This window comes from Lontra canadensis, unplaced genomic scaffold, assembly GCF_010015895.1.
Source record: "Lontra canadensis isolate GAN:19392208 unplaced genomic scaffold, GSC_riverotter_1.0 scaffold9, whole genome shotgun sequence".
Lineage (NCBI taxonomy): Eukaryota > Metazoa > Chordata > Mammalia > Carnivora > Mustelidae > Lontra > Lontra canadensis.
Window position 1 is genome coordinate 10,916,333 of NW_022631003.1, and position 18,888 is coordinate 10,935,220.

The 18,888-nt window shown below is 39.0% G+C and overlaps 1 protein-coding gene across 1 annotated transcript in view; it reads left to right on the top strand.

Annotated features, from left to right (window-relative positions):
- Positions 1–492: 492 nt before the first annotated feature.
- PTPRB (protein tyrosine phosphatase receptor type B) overlaps positions 493–18,888 on the top strand; it is a 109,709-nt gene continuing 91,313 nt past the window's right edge. The window contains exons 1-3 of the mRNA XM_032854802.1: positions 493–594; positions 1,832–2,224; positions 11,688–11,944. Of these exons, the coding sequence (XP_032710693.1) occupies positions 540–594; positions 1,832–2,224; positions 11,688–11,944 (705 nt within the window). The 5' untranslated portion in view covers positions 493–539. The remainder of the gene's footprint in view (positions 595–1,831; positions 2,225–11,687; positions 11,945–18,888) is intronic.

Consider the following 18,888-nt stretch of genomic DNA (forward strand, 5'->3'; position numbering starts at 1 on the left):
ATTGTCATCGCTTGAGGAATAATGATCTAGAAGTGCCATCATTATGTGGTTTTCCTCAATAGACTCCCAGCATATCATTAGACAAACAGTACATGTTTATGTCTTTATGTCACTTGTCATAGACCCTCATAAATTACATGCCTTGTGTTTATTCAGCAGAATCAACATCACCTGAAGAGATGTAATTTTTTAGGAACATTCAGTTACCTAAGATTGCAATTCCTTTCTTCCCTCTTGAGGTTAAGAAGTCGTTATGGGCCACAGGGATGCAGGAGAAAACTTACAAGTTTTATTCTACTCTGGGAGGGCAGAATTTTTTCTCCGTAAAATAGGAGAGGTAATCATAATCCCTTCTTTCTAAGGAAACAGACAAAAGGACACTGGTGTAAAACTTCCCCAAACAATTCAATAGGAGGAAGTGCTCGTCACTGACTTTTTCCCCCACCATGAAGGCACATTTCCTTCCTAGTTTTTGCTTCTCTTATCTGGGAGATTTTTTTTCACCCCCAAGCAAAGCATGAACAGTTGTTAAGTGGAAAATGGAGGCTGAATTTTACATGGCGCTTCTTACCTGCTTGATCTTTGGGAATTCAGGTGAGTGGGCTTGCCTCTCTCTTGTGGTGTTTTCTCCACTAGCCAGCAGAGGAGTCTCTGTCCTTTGAAAAATGTCTGAGCTAGGGCGGAAATGGAGCCAGGTCTCCATGGCAGTTTAACCAAAGACGCAGAGGAGGAGGGATAAAAGGAGCCAGCTCTGTCCACACAGTTGAGATTTCTCCCTAAAAGAAAACAAATGGTCTCCACATGTCCTCCAAATGCCTCGGGCTGCTCCTGACGTGGCATCTTTACAGCAGAGAGTAAAGCACCTTGAGGAGAAGTTTTGATGATTGTGTAACAGTCTGTGGCATTCTCCATGTTTTTTCCTTATCAGGTTATAGGTTTGTTTTGTGTGCGTGTTAAAGAAAGAAAGTCTGAGGAGATGTAAGTATAGGAGGTGAAGAACTGTGGTGTGTTTTATTTGGAAGTTGTTATTTGGAAGGAAGTTCTGAATATTTTCATGAGAGAGCTGAGCGAATTAGGTAAAAGTTCAGAATATGATTTCTGAGTCTGAATATTTCACTTTTTAATACTGATGTTTAACAATTGGATGTTTAATTTTTTTATGTTGACAAATGCTGGGTTTTTTAGTCTATTATTTATCGAGGGGAAGTCGTAGGTATTGTCACAATATAGAGAAATGCTTCTCTCCAGGACTGTAAGAAATGGTGTTTGTAATCATCAATACCTTCTTTGGTGGCTAATAGCTAAGAAGGTTTAGACGGGTGGGAAAAGTTGTTTTGTTTTGGTTTTGGAGAAATACATCTCATTTTTAAACATGTATTCAAACGATGCAATTTGTATACAAATACTACAGGGGTAAGTTCAGAATTGGAGAGGGGGGGCTTTTTAGAGAGGGGGATGGTGATGAGATGGAAAGACTAGAAATGGTTAGACAGCATATTTAACTAATCGGGTTCAAGTATCACACCATATTCTCTTAATTGTTTCGTGTCTTTTCCACAAATCCTTTCATTATTTCAATGGGAGTGTGTTTTCTTCCCTGAGGCATGTGATAGTAAAAGAAAGGGAGCAAAGTATGACATTTTGATATTGTCAGCCTTGGGATTTTAAATCATATGTTTTGAATCTGGGAATATTCACTTGAAACGATAGCAATAACAAAAGATGAGTCAGCCTCATATTGTCATTTGGCTGATTTGTGAGTGGGTTGTTTTGTTTTCTGATGGGCCTTATAATTTTCTACACACTACCTTATGAGTCTCTCGTCTTCCAGAGGGGTTTCAGATTGTCCATGTCCATAAGCAAGAGTGCCTTTCCAAAAATAAGAGAGTGGTCGTGGGTTTGTGTGATGCGACCAGCCAGAACCAGCAGTGGATGTGGACTGAGGATGGAAAACTCCTTCATGTTAAATCTGCTCTGTGCCTGGGCATCTCCAATTCTCGTGGCCCTTCCCTATCAGCTATCTTTACCCACTGCTCCCAGGCACCCCGATGGACTTGCCATGAGCAGGAAGGGCTCCTTGAGGTGGAAAATACCTCTCTCTTTCTCAAGAAACAAGGCTCCAAGGTAGTGGTCAAGAAGGACAGGAAATACCTCCATAGCTGGATGAAAATGGTTATCAACCAGAAGGGAAAACCAGTCAATAGAAGCCTCTGCTTTAAAAAAGGTGAGCTCTCCTTTTTGGAATCGATTTTGAACGTTTTTCTGCTCAATGTTACATTATGTTTGTTTTGTTTCACATTAAAGGGATGTCTGCTTACCTCAACTCAATGCCCATGGGAGATTCATAAGCTATTGGAAATGGATCATGTGGCTCCTACTGACGTGGAAAGTTTCATTATTCTCATTAAATAAGCCCAACATCTTTCCTTCTACCTCTTACTTTCCCTTCCCTTCTTTCCTTGCTGCTTTTATTAGTTAAACAAATATTTCTTGGGTTTCTTTTTTGTACCACACTGTAGGCACTTGGGTTGGATACCATTCAATGTAGCGGTATAAATCAGGGATACACATAGTGTACATATGTAATGACTAAAGCCAATGATGAAGAAATTATTAATTATGCTGATGTAGACGCTTCTATTCTCTGATTAGGAGGGACTAGTAGATCATCAGAATGGTGTTTGAGAAGACTGGCAAAATGGGAAAATACATTGCACATTTGCAAATCTCTTGTACTAATGTTTAGAGGTACAAGAGGTCTCAGACTTTTGAAATGGTAAGAATTGATGTGTAGCCACAGGGTTTTCTAGCTTGTTGACCACTGATGGATATAATCTAGGTGACAGATACAAGTAAAAACTTGCATACATGTGCAGAAGTTCCTGGTACAGTACACAGTTCAGTCCTGTGCTGCGGATTTTATTTGTGGATACAGCCCAATTTTCTTTTTTCTTAAGACTGTTTTTATTTATCTGAGAGAGAGAATGAGAGAGAGTGTGTACAAGCAAAGGGAGGGGCAGAGGGAGAGAGAGAAGCAGACTCTCTGCTGAACAGGGAGCCCAACTCAGGGCTGATCCCAGGACCCTGAGATCATGACCTAAGCCAAAGTCAGGAGTCTGACACTTCACAGACTGAGCAACCCATGTGACCCTTAATTTTCTGTTTTACTTAATCATTTTATTGCTTATTTACTCCTATAGTAGAGATTTGCTTTAGGAAGTCATGAAAGATAAAACTAATGGAATCATTATATATTAGGTACCAGCAGACCTTACAAATCACTGAAGATATTATCTAGAAATGAAGCCCATCATTGAGGAGACAGAAATTTACCAAGGTCAAGTGAATTATCCCAGCTTAATTGGTGGCAGAGGTCTGATTAGAACCTAAATTTCTTAATTCCTTGTCCCATATATATTCCATCATACAGTGTTTTCCAAATGCTTAACCACAGAATTTTGCCCAGTTGACTACATAAGAATCACCTGGAGGAGGGAAGGAACTCATCGCCATCATTTCTTCTTTCCCACCACCTTCAAGATTCAGTTTCAAGAAATTTGGGCTAATGCTTGATTTTTTTTTTTTTTAAAGTTCCTAAGATAATTTTGATCCATAACCCCATTTGGGGATCAACATTCACTGTATTGTTATATCTTTTTTTATTAGATGTTTATTTTAGGGGCTTATATGAGTCTCTTCACCATGCTGATCCTTGGATGGTTTTCTGTCTCTAGTTCACTTCATAAATGAAATAAGTACTTAATTACATGCTAGTTGAGTGCAGTGACTCTTCTACAATAGAAGTTGACTGCATAGTCCTGAGCTTATAAAACTTCTAACTAAGAGAATAAGGTAAAAATGATAAAGTCAGTTAGAAAATTCAACTTTATCAGAGAATATACAGCACATGACACCAATTTGTACATTTCTTTTCCTATAGTTCACTGAGTGAACAGTGAACTGTCCTAAGCAATACAGAAACATTGTAAATATTCTTGTTCTACCATTAAACACTAGAAGTAAGATTCTTTTGCAGCCCCCATAGAACCTTATTTAGGAGAAAGTTTCATTGGAACTTTTAAAAAGGTAGACATGGATCAGCAAAGAGTTCTTCAAGATAGAAGGTAATTAAAGGGAAAAAATGATTTCCTTTGACCTTCCTGCAGAACATGTCCAATGATGGACTTTACTTCAAAAGTAAGTGGATGAAATAGATCATTTACAGTTAGCCTCTGAACATATCCAAAACTGTATCCAAAACATGCCCGATCATGTAGACTGGAAGAAAAATGGACTTCTAGAAAAAAGCAGAATGAAAATTTGCACAATTATGATACCAAAAAAAATCTTACATTTGAATACACGTGTATTTTTTAGTTGGTTTTAACACAATTATGAGCTAACAGATGTTTTTCTGGTCTATGCCAAACTTACCGTTGATTAAAGATACAGAATGATATTAGTTGACCCATAGCATGAAAGCTCATTGATTTGCTAGAGAATCCATTGTGAAAAATTAAATGACACTCAGATTTTTGCAATGGATGACTCCAATGTCCTTTTTAGAAGCTTTGATAACGAAATATGATAATCTGGTAGCACAATTTTGTTGTTGTTGGGTTCCCTGCTCAGTGGGGAGGCTGCTTCTCCCTCTCCCTCCAACCCCTCCCCTGCCAGAGCTGTCTCTCTCTCTCTCTCTTTATTTCAAATAAATAAATAAAGTCTTGAAAAAAAGAAAAAGGAAAATCAACATTTTATACTCAATTTATAAAATTAGACCCTTATAGTTATTATTCTGAGTCATAAGAGCAATAATAAAAACATCTCCAACATGCTGACATAACTGGCTAAAAATTGAAAAAAAAAATGCATTCTCTCCCTATATTCTTTTGTCAATCATGTGCCAGATATCCAGCTCTTTGGAAACAACTTTACCTTTAGCCATGCCTCAATAAAACAAAAAGGTGACTGACAGATTTTCTCAATTTTTCCTCAGATATATCTGTGTTAACTTGTACAGCTACACCCTTGGAGTGGCTGTACTAAGAGCATAATTTTTAGAAATCCCTAGTATATAATTTCAGGGGCGCCTGGGTGGCTCAGTGGATTAAAGCCTCTGCCTTCGGCTCAGGTCATGATCTCAGGGTTCTGGGATCGAGCCCCGCATCGGGCTCTCTGCTCAGCAGGGAGCCTGCTTCCTCCTCTCTTTCTGCCTGCCTCTCTGTCTACTTGTTATCTCTGTCTGTCAAATAAATAAATAAAATCTTTAAAAAGAAAAAAAAGGAAATCCCTAGTATATAATTTCAGAGTCTTCTTCTGTAAACTAACACAAACCAGTTATCAATCATGCAAAAAGAATAAGGAAAAAATCTGTTCTATTCAATAATATTGCAATTTAATACACACATTTAAATTTTTAAAAAGATAGTTACTTTAGGAATAAAAATGCATTCTGAGGTCCAAATCTCTACTTGACAAACTCTTTAAACGTAGCAACATCTTCTAGATGAAGGATGCAAAATTCCAGCCATCATTTGGATACTTTTTCCAAAGGATGCCAAGTCTGCCCGCTTATAAACAGTTAGGTGGCTTTCTAAAAGAGTTATTTTCGGGGCACCTGGGTGGCTTAGTTGGCTAAGCGTCAGACTCTTGATTTGGGCTCATGTCATAATCTCAGGGTCCTGAGATGGAGCCCTGAGTTGAGCTCAGAGCTCAAGGGGAGTCTGCTTGTCTCCTTCTACCTCTGCCCTTCCCCTGGGCGCTCTCTCTCTTTCAAAAAAATAAATAAATCTTTAAAAATAAATAAATAAAATAGTTACATTCACTCGGGTGTTTTGTACTATATGGAGAGAGACATTGTATGTATTGTATGTAGGATGTTGGCTAACCAACAAGCCCTTACTTAGCACTTACTATAGGTCCATTCATTCAAATCTTACACTTACCTAAGGGCAGGAAAATTTTTGCAGACATAGTTTCAAAGGTCCCTAACATGACTGAGCTAGTGAAATTACTTGAAGAGATTTCGCTGCTGAAGTAAACCATTTTGCTGCCAGACTTGCTCTAACTGCTGATTAAAGTAATTGTTTAATTATAGTTATGTGGGTGAGGGAATAAAACCCATAAGCGCTGTAATAGGGAAGCAATCATATATACTCTTGGGAGAAAGGATTTTAATAGAAGCTGTTTCCTTTAGTGATTGGTGGAAATGCTTGTAAATATAGAGGGTGTAAGGGGAAAAACAAAACCAAACACAGTGTCCTTTGTGCATATAGACCCTATTTTGACCAAACTGGCTATGATGGCCATGTTAGGCTTTGTTTTCTCCTTGCATGATTATAAAAAATGGGCCTTCCAGAACCCCCACACTCCTGCCCCTCCCCTGCCCACCCCAACCATTTTCACCCGGTACCATGTCAATGAATTCATCAGGGCATACCCACAGCTACATCTGACTTTCATGAGCCCTGGGCTCTTATGTCTTTGTGGGTCCCTCCCACCATTAAAATAAATTAATGAATTAAATAATTCAGTCGATTTTCATGGGTCTCCAAATCCTCATTTTTTCCTATTGTATGAAAAAAAAATCTTAAGCAAACATTTTCTTTGACTCTGAAATTTCAATTTTCAAGAATTTAAAGGATTTTGTAGCCCCTATAATATCATGGGCCCTAGGCACCGTGCCTATTTTGCCTGATGGACAAATTAGCCATGGGCACACCAAGTTATTCACGCACTCTCCATCTCCCCTTTTGTTGACCCTGGTAAAGTAGCACCAGCTTCAACATCCCTCTCCCACAGCCTGGTAGTGATGAATTTAAAAGCCATTCTTCCTCTTCCAGCCAGCCTAGTTTCCTTCTATCCACCATCTAATAGACATGCATGTCCCAAAAGAAAACATCAGGATACACCAGGCGCATCTTCCTAGTGCAACTCATAGTATAGTAGCTGAGTAGTAATTGGCCTTTAAAAAGTATTGTTTAATCAGCTTTTCATTTATTTTTTTAATTTAAAGTTTTTACTGTGCTCTGCTTTGATGTCCTTCTATGCTTTGTTAACTTCCATTTGTTAATTTTACTTTCTTTATTTCTAATCTTGGATCTTTTTTAAGTCTGTAAAATATTTTTTGAATATTCTAAGTCAATGAAATTCTAGTGACTTCTGATTTGTTTGCTGTCTCCCATTGTTTGCAAATTCTCCATCTTTGGTGTCTCTTTTCACAAAGTTTTCACCTCCTGGTTTACTTTCTCAAATTTTAAATATGTACCCTGTTTGTTTTATGTACAAACTAATGGCATTTTCTGAAATGTTATTCTTTTTACCACTTCTAGAAATTATTTAGATTCTCATAATTCACATACATTTCACTTCATATTTATTCTAGCCCAATCTTGTTTAATATAGTTAATGTACTTTATATATATATACATATATATACATAAATCATCTTTTTTCTAATGCATCTTCTGTTTCACTTCTTACATCTTTTCCACATTATTTCCCTGCTTTTAAAAGGCATATTATATTTGGCATCTTCCTACAGAAAAGCAAGTCCCAATATAGTCGAAATTTCCTATCTCCAAAATGAGTTCTGTTCAAGTTATTCGGTTTTCAACATGCCTGAAAGTTATTTGTGTCATTCAAGGGAGGGGAACTGACAAATCGTGTATTTTTATTATCATTATACAAAAATGACATTTCTATCATGAATCAAATCCAAGCTAATTCATAGACTAACTAATAAACTAAAATATGTATTTCTTTTCAAAAATATATTTTCAAAATATGGTGCTGGTATGGTACAGTCATTGCAAGTCATCTTATAGATGAGCTATTTACAAGTTCCATGCTAAAATCTTTTAAATCAGACCCGGGATGGTGTCCCTTATCTTGAATTGTGCTCTAAGAGGAATTATGTATAATGTGGAAACAATGTGGTAGCAATGGTACAATAAAGCTTTTTAAAAATAGCTTTGACATATTGTTCCATTGTGTAAGAACTTTTCCTTGAGTGTGTCAAAACACATCTTGCTCTTTCATGAACTGTAAAATATATATACCCTTTTAAAGAACATCAGAAGACTTTGTAGATACCAAAACATCCAAGGATCTACTATTTTTAATATAATTTCATAGCACCCATTTCAACAGAGTTCAGGAGATGAAAAGATTAATGTATTTTGGTTGCCTTATATATTTCTGTAATGGATTTTTCTCTCCTCCCATTTACTTTAAAACCCTTCATTACCCATGTAAAGAATGAATAGAATTCAGTTTGGTTCATATCATGTATATAGATAAAACCTTACAGTTAGAGATATTACAATCACTGAGAAACTTAGACATGTAGATACTGGATCCCACACCAAATCTACTGAAAGGCTAAGGCTTCAATATTCTTTTCTTTTTTTTTTTTTTAAGATTTTATTTATTTATTTATTTACAGACAGAGATCACAAGTAGGCAGAGAGGCAGGCAGAGAGAGAGAGGAGGAAGCAGGCTCCCCGTGGAGCAGAAAGCCCGATGTGGGGCTCAATCCCAAGACCTTGGGATCACAACCTGAGCCAAAGGCAGAGGCTTTAACCCACTGAGCCACCCAGGTGCCCCAAGGCTTCAATATTCTAAGAAGCTCCAAAGGGGTTTCTGATGCCTACCAGAGTTTGCAGACCACTGCTTTAAAATGCACAGAATTTGGAAATTGAATGTTAAGACTTAAAGTTTCTTTCCTGCTTCTTAAATAGCACAAGTTAAAAACACAGTCACAAAATGAGGGGGTACAGGCCTTGGATATTCTGTAGGTTCTTTCTTTGAAAAAAAGGTAGTGGCCTGAAATGGAAAATGGACTTGTTTCATTTGGAGTGTTTTAAAAATATATTTAGAAGGTTAATTAAAGACAATTACAGAAGACTGAAATTTTTTCCATAAGATGTTCCAAAGCTGCATGTAATGGTAAGAAGCTATGTTATTCAGAGAAGAAATTGCAAGAGTGTTTTGATCACTTATCTAATTTTGGGAGAGACCTGTTTCATCCATTGAATCAGTCATGTAAGTTGACTAATAAAAAGAGTTCTTAGGACAAGAACTTACCAAGTGCCCCTTAGTGAAGAAGAAAAGCAAGCATAGGTTGACATGCTAAGACACATAATTACATGATACGTATTTGGAAGCTTGTTTTTGTCCTAACCCATCATTAAATTTTTTTTTTTTTTGAGAGTCTGAAAGCTAAAATTGTTGTAAGTGGTAGTCAACTCAGAGGATCAGCATTGGCCAAAGCCCAAAATAACCAAAATACTAATCGCTACATACAGAAATTTTTACATCCCAATGGCAGGCAAATGTCTGCTTGAAGGAACATTCTAGCACCTAATTCAAATAAGACTGCAAAATTAAGATTGCTTCTTAGAGTTTATCATAAAGGAATATTGCTAATAGAACAAGTGGGTTTGTCATGTAAAAAAACAGCCTAGGGATAAATAAACCTGGTCTGTGTTCAGAGGGGTGACATGGGCACAATGACAGTGGGAGCAGCGCAAGATTCAGAAGGAAAAATACAGAAACTAGTGGGAATGTCCAAAAATCTATCAAAGTCTAGGTCTAGTAGATGTACAGGTAGGATTGTCAGATATAACACAGAACCTTCGATTACATTTGAATTTCAGATACGACAATTTTTTAGTATATATATATATTCCCAATATAATATGTCATATGTAATATAACCTTTACAATATTGTACATTTGAGATACAATAACTATTCTGAATTATGAGTTCTTTATCTCAAACTCCAATTTAACTGGACATCATGTATTTTTATTTGCTAAATCTGGCAACCCCACGTACAGGGTTTACAACACCTTTCACATCTCAAGAAAAGGATGCTTGATAGTCATGATTATTTCATTAACCTTTAAGAGAAATGTTGGTTTTACATCTTCCTAAATTTTTAAAATACCTTTTCTCTTTTCATCCTCTTTTCGTGCCTTATCCCCCTCTACATTATCATATAAATCATGTCAACTGAAATCAGAATGGAAATAAATGAGATTTAAAAGAGGGCTCAATAGGTGGACCAGAAAAAGGGATAGGCAAACTTTAATAGCTGCTTCAGGGGACTTTCACAGCACATGGTAGTTCCTTAAGAAATTGTGGGGCGCCTGGGTGGCACAGTCAATTACACATCTGACTCTTGGTTTCAGCTCAAGTCATGATCTTAGGGTCGTGAGATGGAGCCCGGGTCGGCTCTGTGCTCAGGGTGGGGTCTTCTTGAGTTTCTCTCTCTCCCATTCTCTCTCTGCCTCTTCCCCATGCTCTCGCACTTTCTCTCTAAATAAATAAAATCTTTATTTTTTAAAGATTTTATTTATTTATTTATTTATTTATTTGACAGAGAGAGATCACAAGTAGGCAGAGAGGCAGGCAGAGAAAGAGGAGGAAGCAGGCTCCTGCTGAGCAGAGAGCCCAATGAGGGACTCGATCCCAGGATCCTGAGATCATGACCTGAGCCGAAGGCAGAGGCTTAACCCACTGAGCCACCCAGGCGTCCCTAAATAAATAAATCTTTAAAAAAAGAAAAGAAAAGAAAAAGAAATGGTTGAATGAACCACTAAAGAAGCAGTGAAAAATAAAATCTTTTTTTCTGCCATTCTGTAAACCAGAAACTTTTCAAAGTTATAGTTATCTAAGTGGGCAAGATTTTATATCCCAGGAAACCATGACATATAATGGAGTTGATAGGAGTATCTAAACATGCCACCTCGGCCCATAATTTGCAGACCTTTCCAGGGCTTCATATTACACAATTGTTCTCTAAGTTACACAAAGCGTGGTCCAGAGACCATCAGGGCCAACACTGGCATCTCCCGGGGTCTTGTGAGGCATGCTGGCTCTGACAACATTTACTGAATGAGAGTTCATACTAGCGATAGTCCCAACAGATAGAGAGCACATTTTAAAACTATGGCTAGGTGAAGCTAATTCATAAATCAATTATCTTTAAGTATGGGCAATTCAGTCTTGCAAAGTAGAGCTAAAAATTAATCCCACTAGCTCATAAGTTTTGAATCAACAGACCATCATTCCAGAAGACAGGGAGCTTAGAAACTACACCTGTCCCAGGATCTGGTACTCACACAATTAGGATTAGAAACAGTTTACACTGTGGTAAAAGAAAGTCATTATTTTCCTGGGAGTCATCAGTCTTCATGGCGACGTTAGGTAAGTTGTTAGCTGGGATTCTCAACCTGTTATTTTGTTTAATGACCCCTTTGGGAAGTTGAATGAAAGCTATGAAAGTTCCCCACAGCAGAAAAGTATACATGGACATATATTGAGGACCTGGCAGGAAGTTTCTCGAGATTCATGTACACCCCAGAAGCCAATTTCGTGACTCCCTCAATGCTCATAGAGTACGTTTAATTCTCTCTTCTACATACCGCTGGGGATTTCTGGTAGCAGTCTCCGCATCTCCCCTGACCCTAGGATATCAATAGATGGATAAAAGATGGCTGGACTGAAGAGGGCAAATGAGCATCGTCACACTCCCAGACCTTTGATTTTTCATGTAACTAAAGTGCATCCACATCCTTGTTATGAGAGATGTCTCCTTTTTCTAAAGTCAAATTGCTTTTAGGTGAAGAACCCACAAAACATGAAGCTAATTTTAGCAACTGTCCTTTCTTTACCTCAGCTGGCCTGGGAGCAGAAGTTTCAGTAAGGAGCACTAGAAATACGGCCCCACCCCAAATCCCCACTACTTTAAATGCAGTTCCATATAGCCTGGAACACCTTATTAGGAACACCACAGAGGCCTTCACCAGAAGTGCAACAGAACGCTCCAGCCACAATAGCAGACAGAGGCAACACCCCAATCCGCAGCTGACCGGAATTACAGAGACACCTTGGGTTCCCTGGACTAGTCAGCCCTTCTCCAGCGCCACGGAACAGGTAAGGGGAGAATGGGAGTGGAGGGTGACTTGGAAGGGTCTCGGAAAGTCCATTGCTTGAAAAGATTTGCTCGGCTGGCAATGCCACTGCTCAAGTGGGTGGTTAGGTCCTCTGTGTCCTAGCTGCTAATGATGCATGCACGCATTTAAGGTGATGAAAAAAATCTTTGAGATAGAACTAAATGCTCTACATGTTTATAAGGTAAAGATAATTAGGCTGAGATGTCAAAACCGCACTCCTGCAGGTTGGCCACATTGCTGAACCAAAGTCAGGGTTCACAGTCTTAGGCATAACCTAAAAACAGGAAGTAGAAATTGACATCAGTACCTTGCTGATTCCCTTGTGTCTGTGTCACAATCTTTTATGTTCATAAGGGAGTGGAAAGAGTCACAAAGCAATGGAAGTTTCAGGAATCTATGATTGATTTGTAAATATGGTCAAATATGCTAAGTCACATAGCAATTCCACCTCAGCAGCCACAAAAGGACAGATGGGTCCTATGGCTGGGAGCAGTGATCATGCGGTGGTAGAGTCTGCTCAAGTAGTATTTCAGTTTGAAGTGTTCATCCCTTCAGTTCTGCTTACCACTCAGGGTTCTAGGCCCCCGTTTGGGGCAATAATAGTATAATTCCAAAAGTGTAATTTGCAAAGGCAAAAAAAAAAATGCTGTTTCATTTGTCAGTGTCTAGCCATTTTCTAATAAACCAAATAATTGAAAGAAAGTAGAAGTCCAACACTATGCATAAGACTTAACACACATTTTAGGTGCTTTCTTTTGCCTTGTGCAGAACTTGCTATTGTATGATTCCTGGCTAGTAAGGACATACTTCATCATTAATCACAAAGCAAACATGACCTACATTGAGGGACTTGTGGAACTTTGTTTTTATCTCCACTTTTCCTTTACTATAAATCTTCCCTAAAAAGTGGTGCTTCCCTTGCCTCTGAGTAGAATTTAGGAAGGCCTCACAACTTTTCTGGATGCTCTTTATATCACTGCAAAACCCAACACTCACTCTCAATCCATGAACAAACATATTTATTTCAGGAAGTAACCCAAACTCTGAATTCAATTTAAATGTTAGCCTTTCCTCTCCCATCACCCCATCCCTTTGGGCTTGAAGTCGGGAAAGGGAACTTGACCAAAATCTCCCACTTCCTACCTAGCTTTTTGGCCACCTCTCCTAGTTTGATCATTATGGTTTCAGACCTGTCTGGGTTTGGAAAGTGGGGAGGAAATGATAGCAGGAAGCTAGTACTTGGGATTGCCATCATGAATCAGCACAGTACTCTCCTTAAACCTCCAGCTCCTGAGCCCTTCTAGCCATGGATGTCAGTGAGATTTGCCACTTATTTTGAAACTGGATGCGTCTTGTTGGAGCACCTTCTTGTTTAAGCTGAATGTGTCTCAGCCAAAATGTCATTTTTTCCCCAAAATGTCATTCTCTAACATCAGTTTGTAAGAGTATTCACTTACATCTGAAAAAAAAAAAATATATATATATATATATAATTTTTCACAACTAATACACACAAAATTAAGTGTATATTTTAAGTATGTAGTATATATTATATACATATATATCAGTACAGAAAAAGAACTAAGCACAGATTGTATATATGATATATATCATATATCACTATACTGATAGCCATATGAAGTATGTCAAATAAGAAACATACTGAATAAAAACTATAATAGAAACATATATGCCTAAAGATTCAGGGATTGCCTTTTAGCAAAAATATTTTCCCATTTTTGCTTACATTAAATCATTGTGAAACAAACACAGAGAGAGCTCCCAGAGGTGGTCAGGCTCTACTGGGATGAGTCAAGGGCACCCTGCTCCAGATTTTTGGTGCAGGCACACTAGCCCTTGGGTCAACCTAGCACCGTGTTACAGGACATACATGACCCAGTGCCTGAGTTGGATTTACAGAATCAGGTCAAGGTAAATACAGAGCAGGGTGTGTTTGGGGTTTTTTTCTTAGTCTTTTTCTAAAGTGAAATACACTGCAATGTTTATGAGCTTCCAGATGTGGCACCAGAATGACTACATACCAAGTAGTCCTCAAGTCATGACTCATGTCCTAGTTTTTCCTTGAAGCTCAGGCAAAATCTTAACTATGTCTTGGGAAGCGAGTATGTAAAAGCTATGCTCCTTCCAAAGGCAGTTTCTAAAATTGCAGTTTCCATGACTCCGATGCTTTAGTCAAGGCATCTCTGCTAGATCATCGTTTGATTTAGCACGAGCATCTACTCTGTAACACGCAATTATAAATATGTGTAGTTAGATAATTGGAGAGGAAAAGTCACTTAGGAGGTAAAATGCCTGTCCTTTGAAAGTAATTTGGAAAGGTACTCTATTTCAATAATTGGAAGAGCATATGAGAGAAATAAAATTATTCAACTTACTTGCTTGGAATTCAGTTAAAAAGAATTTTTTTTTATTTGTGTGTCAGTTATTTCTTTTATCAGATAGCACCTGGTCTGTGATGATTCTGAATTGTCTTAGTATAACTAGGCTGTGAGTTACAGTGGTCTGTCATCAGGTGATGATGGGAAAAATCTGAATGGGAAGATAGAAACTATATTTATTCAACTTTGCATCTCTAGCATCTGAACGTAGTGCTTAATACATTATAAAGTTTTTTGTAGAAAGGTAAAGAACAGTGCGGAATGGAAGGAAGCAAAATGGACGGGAGAGTGGGATGGCGTGAAGTGCAGTAGGGTGGAATGGAGAGGAATGGGATGAAATGGAATGGAATGGAGGAGAGTGGAATGAAATGGAATGGTGGGGAGTGGAGTGGAGTGGAGCACAGTGCAGAGAAATTGAATGGGGAGAATGTAATGGAGTCCTGGGAAAATGAGTCGATTGAAGCAGTATGGAAGTGGGTAGAATTGTTGACCCCTTAGATAGCAAATGACCCATATACCATCAGTGCCCAGGTATGATGGTCACGTTGAAGGGCCATGCACTTTTTTATTGCCTTAGTGTTTTAAAGTTTGTGTGTATCTAGAGTTTAATATGTTTAATACATAATAATATAGTGTTTCATTCAGGGGCTAGTTCTCCAGTTCCTTTTTCTCCTTTCTAATTCCCACTCCCCATTTCATCTTTTTTTTTTTTTTAAGATTTTATTTATTTATTTGACAGACAGAAATCACAAGTAGGCAGAAAGTCAGGCAGAGGTGCGGGGGGGAAGCAGACTCCCCGCTGAGCAGAGAGCAGGATGCAGGGTTCCATCCCAGGACCTGGGATCATGACCCGAGCGGAAAGCAGTGGCTTTAACCCACTGAGCCACTCAGGCGCCGCACCCCCCATTTCATCTCTTAATCACCCTTCAACTTCCCCCCAAGAAAATTATGAGAAGGGGAAGAGACATTGATGACTGTTCAATTTAATATCTTCAGAAAATGTTCATCAACTCAAAACAAACATTTCTTGAGGACCTAACTAGTGTCAGAACAGAGTGGTTGAGGACTCAATCTTTGAGGTCAAACCCCTGACTCTGCCTCTTACTAGCTAGTGACTCGGCAAATTACTTAAACTCTCTAAGCCTCAGTTTCCTCATCTATAAAATGGAACCTCTTATCTCTGAAGCCTCTTGCAAGGAGTGGGAGAGAGAATGCATCCAAAATGCTTACTATAGCACTCGGTCCTTAGTAAGCATTTAGGAAATAATAGCTGTTATTGCTAGCTTTCACTGAGACACAAAGATAAATGACAAAACTGTTGCCCTGAAGGAACTCACTATCTGTTGTGGTGTTGAAGGAAATAGGAATATACACAGGCTCTTATGGAATACAAAAGCAGGGTGCCAAACTAGTGTGAAAGTTTCAGGAACTATCTTCTGGCAAAAGGAATCACTGAACTAAACCTAAAGGAGAATAAAGTAACCAATAGGAGGTCGAGGAGTGGGAAGGGGAGATGTGAAGGAACTGAGAGATGGTGGAATGGAGAGTTGGAAAGTGATTTCAATTCTTACCTAAAATTTACATTTTAAAGAAACTTGGGTATTTTATCACTTTAATCCAATCATCAATTTTGTACTCATTTATTTTGTGCTTTCTGTTTGCCTGACGTTTGGGAGATGGGAGAATAATAATAGATAAAATCATAATACAATGTAGTCAAAATCACTGCATGTAGGACCCGCAGTCTGCTAAGAGTGTAGAAAAGACTTCAACAGTATGAGAGTCCTGTAATCATGCTCACATGCACAGAAATGGAAGGCATATTGATGAAGATCTCAAATATATGTTTTCAAATGGTGTCTTCATCCTGAAATAGTCAGTAGTTCCTACTTGTTATTTTAATTAGTGACACTATTAAATGATCTGTCATTCCTTTGGTTCCCATCACATGTAGCCAGGAGGTAGAATTTAGAACACTTAGCCTGAAATAGAAATCTAGAGAAGAATAAGAACTAAAATACTAAGACTTAATGCTTGGAAATGCTATGTATGTCATTACTACTAACTAATGTTTATGCAGTGACCATAGTGTTCTAGATTCACAATCAAAGGATGACTTGGGGTTGGAACATGGGGCTGGGAAAATGGCATGTATTTGTCTTTCCCTTTCATCAACAGTCTTTCTGAGTTACGAGGAATGAGACATGAAGAGATACTGTGCAGTATCTACAAAGAAGAGAATCTAGGAGATAAAAATAGTATATGAGATTTGTGTGCCAGAAACTATGCTAAGCATTTAGATTTACTCTGGGAGGTGGGTATTTGTATCCATTTTCTATCACTGCATAACAAACCATCCCAAAACTTAGTTTAACAAAATGACAATTTACTATTTCTCATGATTTTGTTGATTAGTTGGGTGGTTTCTCTGCTGGTCTCACCTGAGCTTACCCCCACAGGTGCGTATAGCTTGGAGGGTAAGCTGAACTAGAAGATTCACAATAGCCTTCCTTGCATGACTAGCAGTCAGTGCTGGGGCATCTTTGTTCTTCTCCACAACCTCTATGTGTCTGGTAGGTTTCCGCAGCTTCTTTACATAATGGCTTAGGGGAGTTGTGCAAGAAGACAAAGGTGGAAGCTACAAGCTTCTTGAGGCCCAGGTTCTAGAATCACACATCACATCTGCCACATTCCATGGATCAATGTGGCCAGGTCAGATTTGAAGGTAGAGAAAACAGACCTCACATTTTGATGGGAAAGGCTGCAAAGTCACGTTGTGAAAGGCCACATGTATTGGGTGGAACGAAACTACAGCCATTAAATAATCTATTGTGGTATTTATTATTGTTTTTGTTACAATTATTATTATTACTTTGCAGACACCTAGCTTAAGTTTAAAGAGGTTAAAAACTTTCCCAAGGTCAAATGAGGGAAAACGGTAGATCAAGAAGAAGGTTGCACACGTACACACACACACACACACACCCCTGCACACCTGCTCACTTTACATTCTCACCTAGAACTCCTGTTAATGAAGACAAATACCAATGAGGACGTAATTTGAAGCAATTACTAGTAATGCTACTGCAAAGTTGTCCTAGTCGACCCTTTTGGAGCAGATTTTCCCCTACTTTTTTCTTTTCCCCTAGTTCTTCACATCCTCACCTGCCAATGTGAGGGATGTCTGCCTTTGGAAGGTTGTGGACTTGGGTCAGTAGGTAGCTTCAAAATTAACTCTCTCCCTCTCTCTTTCCATTGCTCTCTCTCCCTTACCCTGGACATGAATTAAATCATCTAATAGCAGTCACATGCCTAGCAGAGCTAGGAACCTCTGTGTGGTTACTGTTAGCTAGTGTTGTTATCTTTACCATGATGATAGTATTATGTGGCCATGTGTGTCTTTACAGGGACAAAGTTGGTGAAACCTGAAGTTTGTCTACCATGTGAGTTAGGAAATATCTAGATCAGTTGTTCTGAGTATGGACTCCAGACCCAGAATTTAGACCTACTGAATCACAAACTCTGGGTGTAGGACCCAGAAATCCCTGTTTTAACAAGTCCTGGAAGTCACACAGATGCCCTTCAAGTTTAAGAACCACTGACCTAGAAAATCTGGTCCCTGACTAATAACATCTCCCTCATAGAGTTCTAGATGCTTTAGTTTCCCACCACTGATGGCACTTCAGTATATTGTGTTATGAGGGGGTGGGTCAGGATGCTAAAAAAGTCCAATAATCAAGTAGTGGAAATTAATTTATCTAATCACAGCCTCCTGCTGTTCCTTCCCAGAGGGTATATTCTGTAAGGAATGGGAACTGGGTTGGTTAAAGCCGAGCCTGGGCAGATAGGGAATGGCAGCTAGACCCCAGGGTCTTTGTGGTAATTAGAAAAGGATGTTTCCAAGCAGACAGTTCCACCACAAATGCCCAAGACATGGTAATGGGACTTGGGCTGAATTCCATGCACACTCTTAGCCAGGCCTCCCCATATCCCACCCCCACTGGCCCCCTTGCAGATGATGAAGCCAGATGTAGGTGTCAGAAGTGTGCCTACGTAGTCCAGCCATTCGCCATGGGCAAGGTGAGACGGGCAGGGCTGGAGGCAGCAGGAAGTCAGTCTACTGGGGGACCTGAGCCATGGGGGGCAGGAGGAAGAATCAGTATGAAGTGGTCTCCAAAGGAATAGAGGGTCGACTTTGGACTTCACTTTAGCTTCAAAATCTGACCCGCCTCTATCTCTTGTTTGAGTAGTGGACTCTAAAGAGAAGTCCAGTCTGGGCTCCCTCTCAGCCATGTGACCGTGATGGAGATGGTGTGATGTAATGGTAAGGGCTAGGGCTCCCATGTCACAGGAACCTGGCTTAAATCCTGGGGGTGGCATCTACTAGTTATTCAACTCCAGTCATAATTGCTTCCTCTTTAAAATAAGGCTAACTCAGGGTACACTGCCTCGTAATGCCATGTGAAGATTTCCATTGGATTGAGTGTGTGGGCCATTGGCCACATGTGACAAGTGGCCGATCATG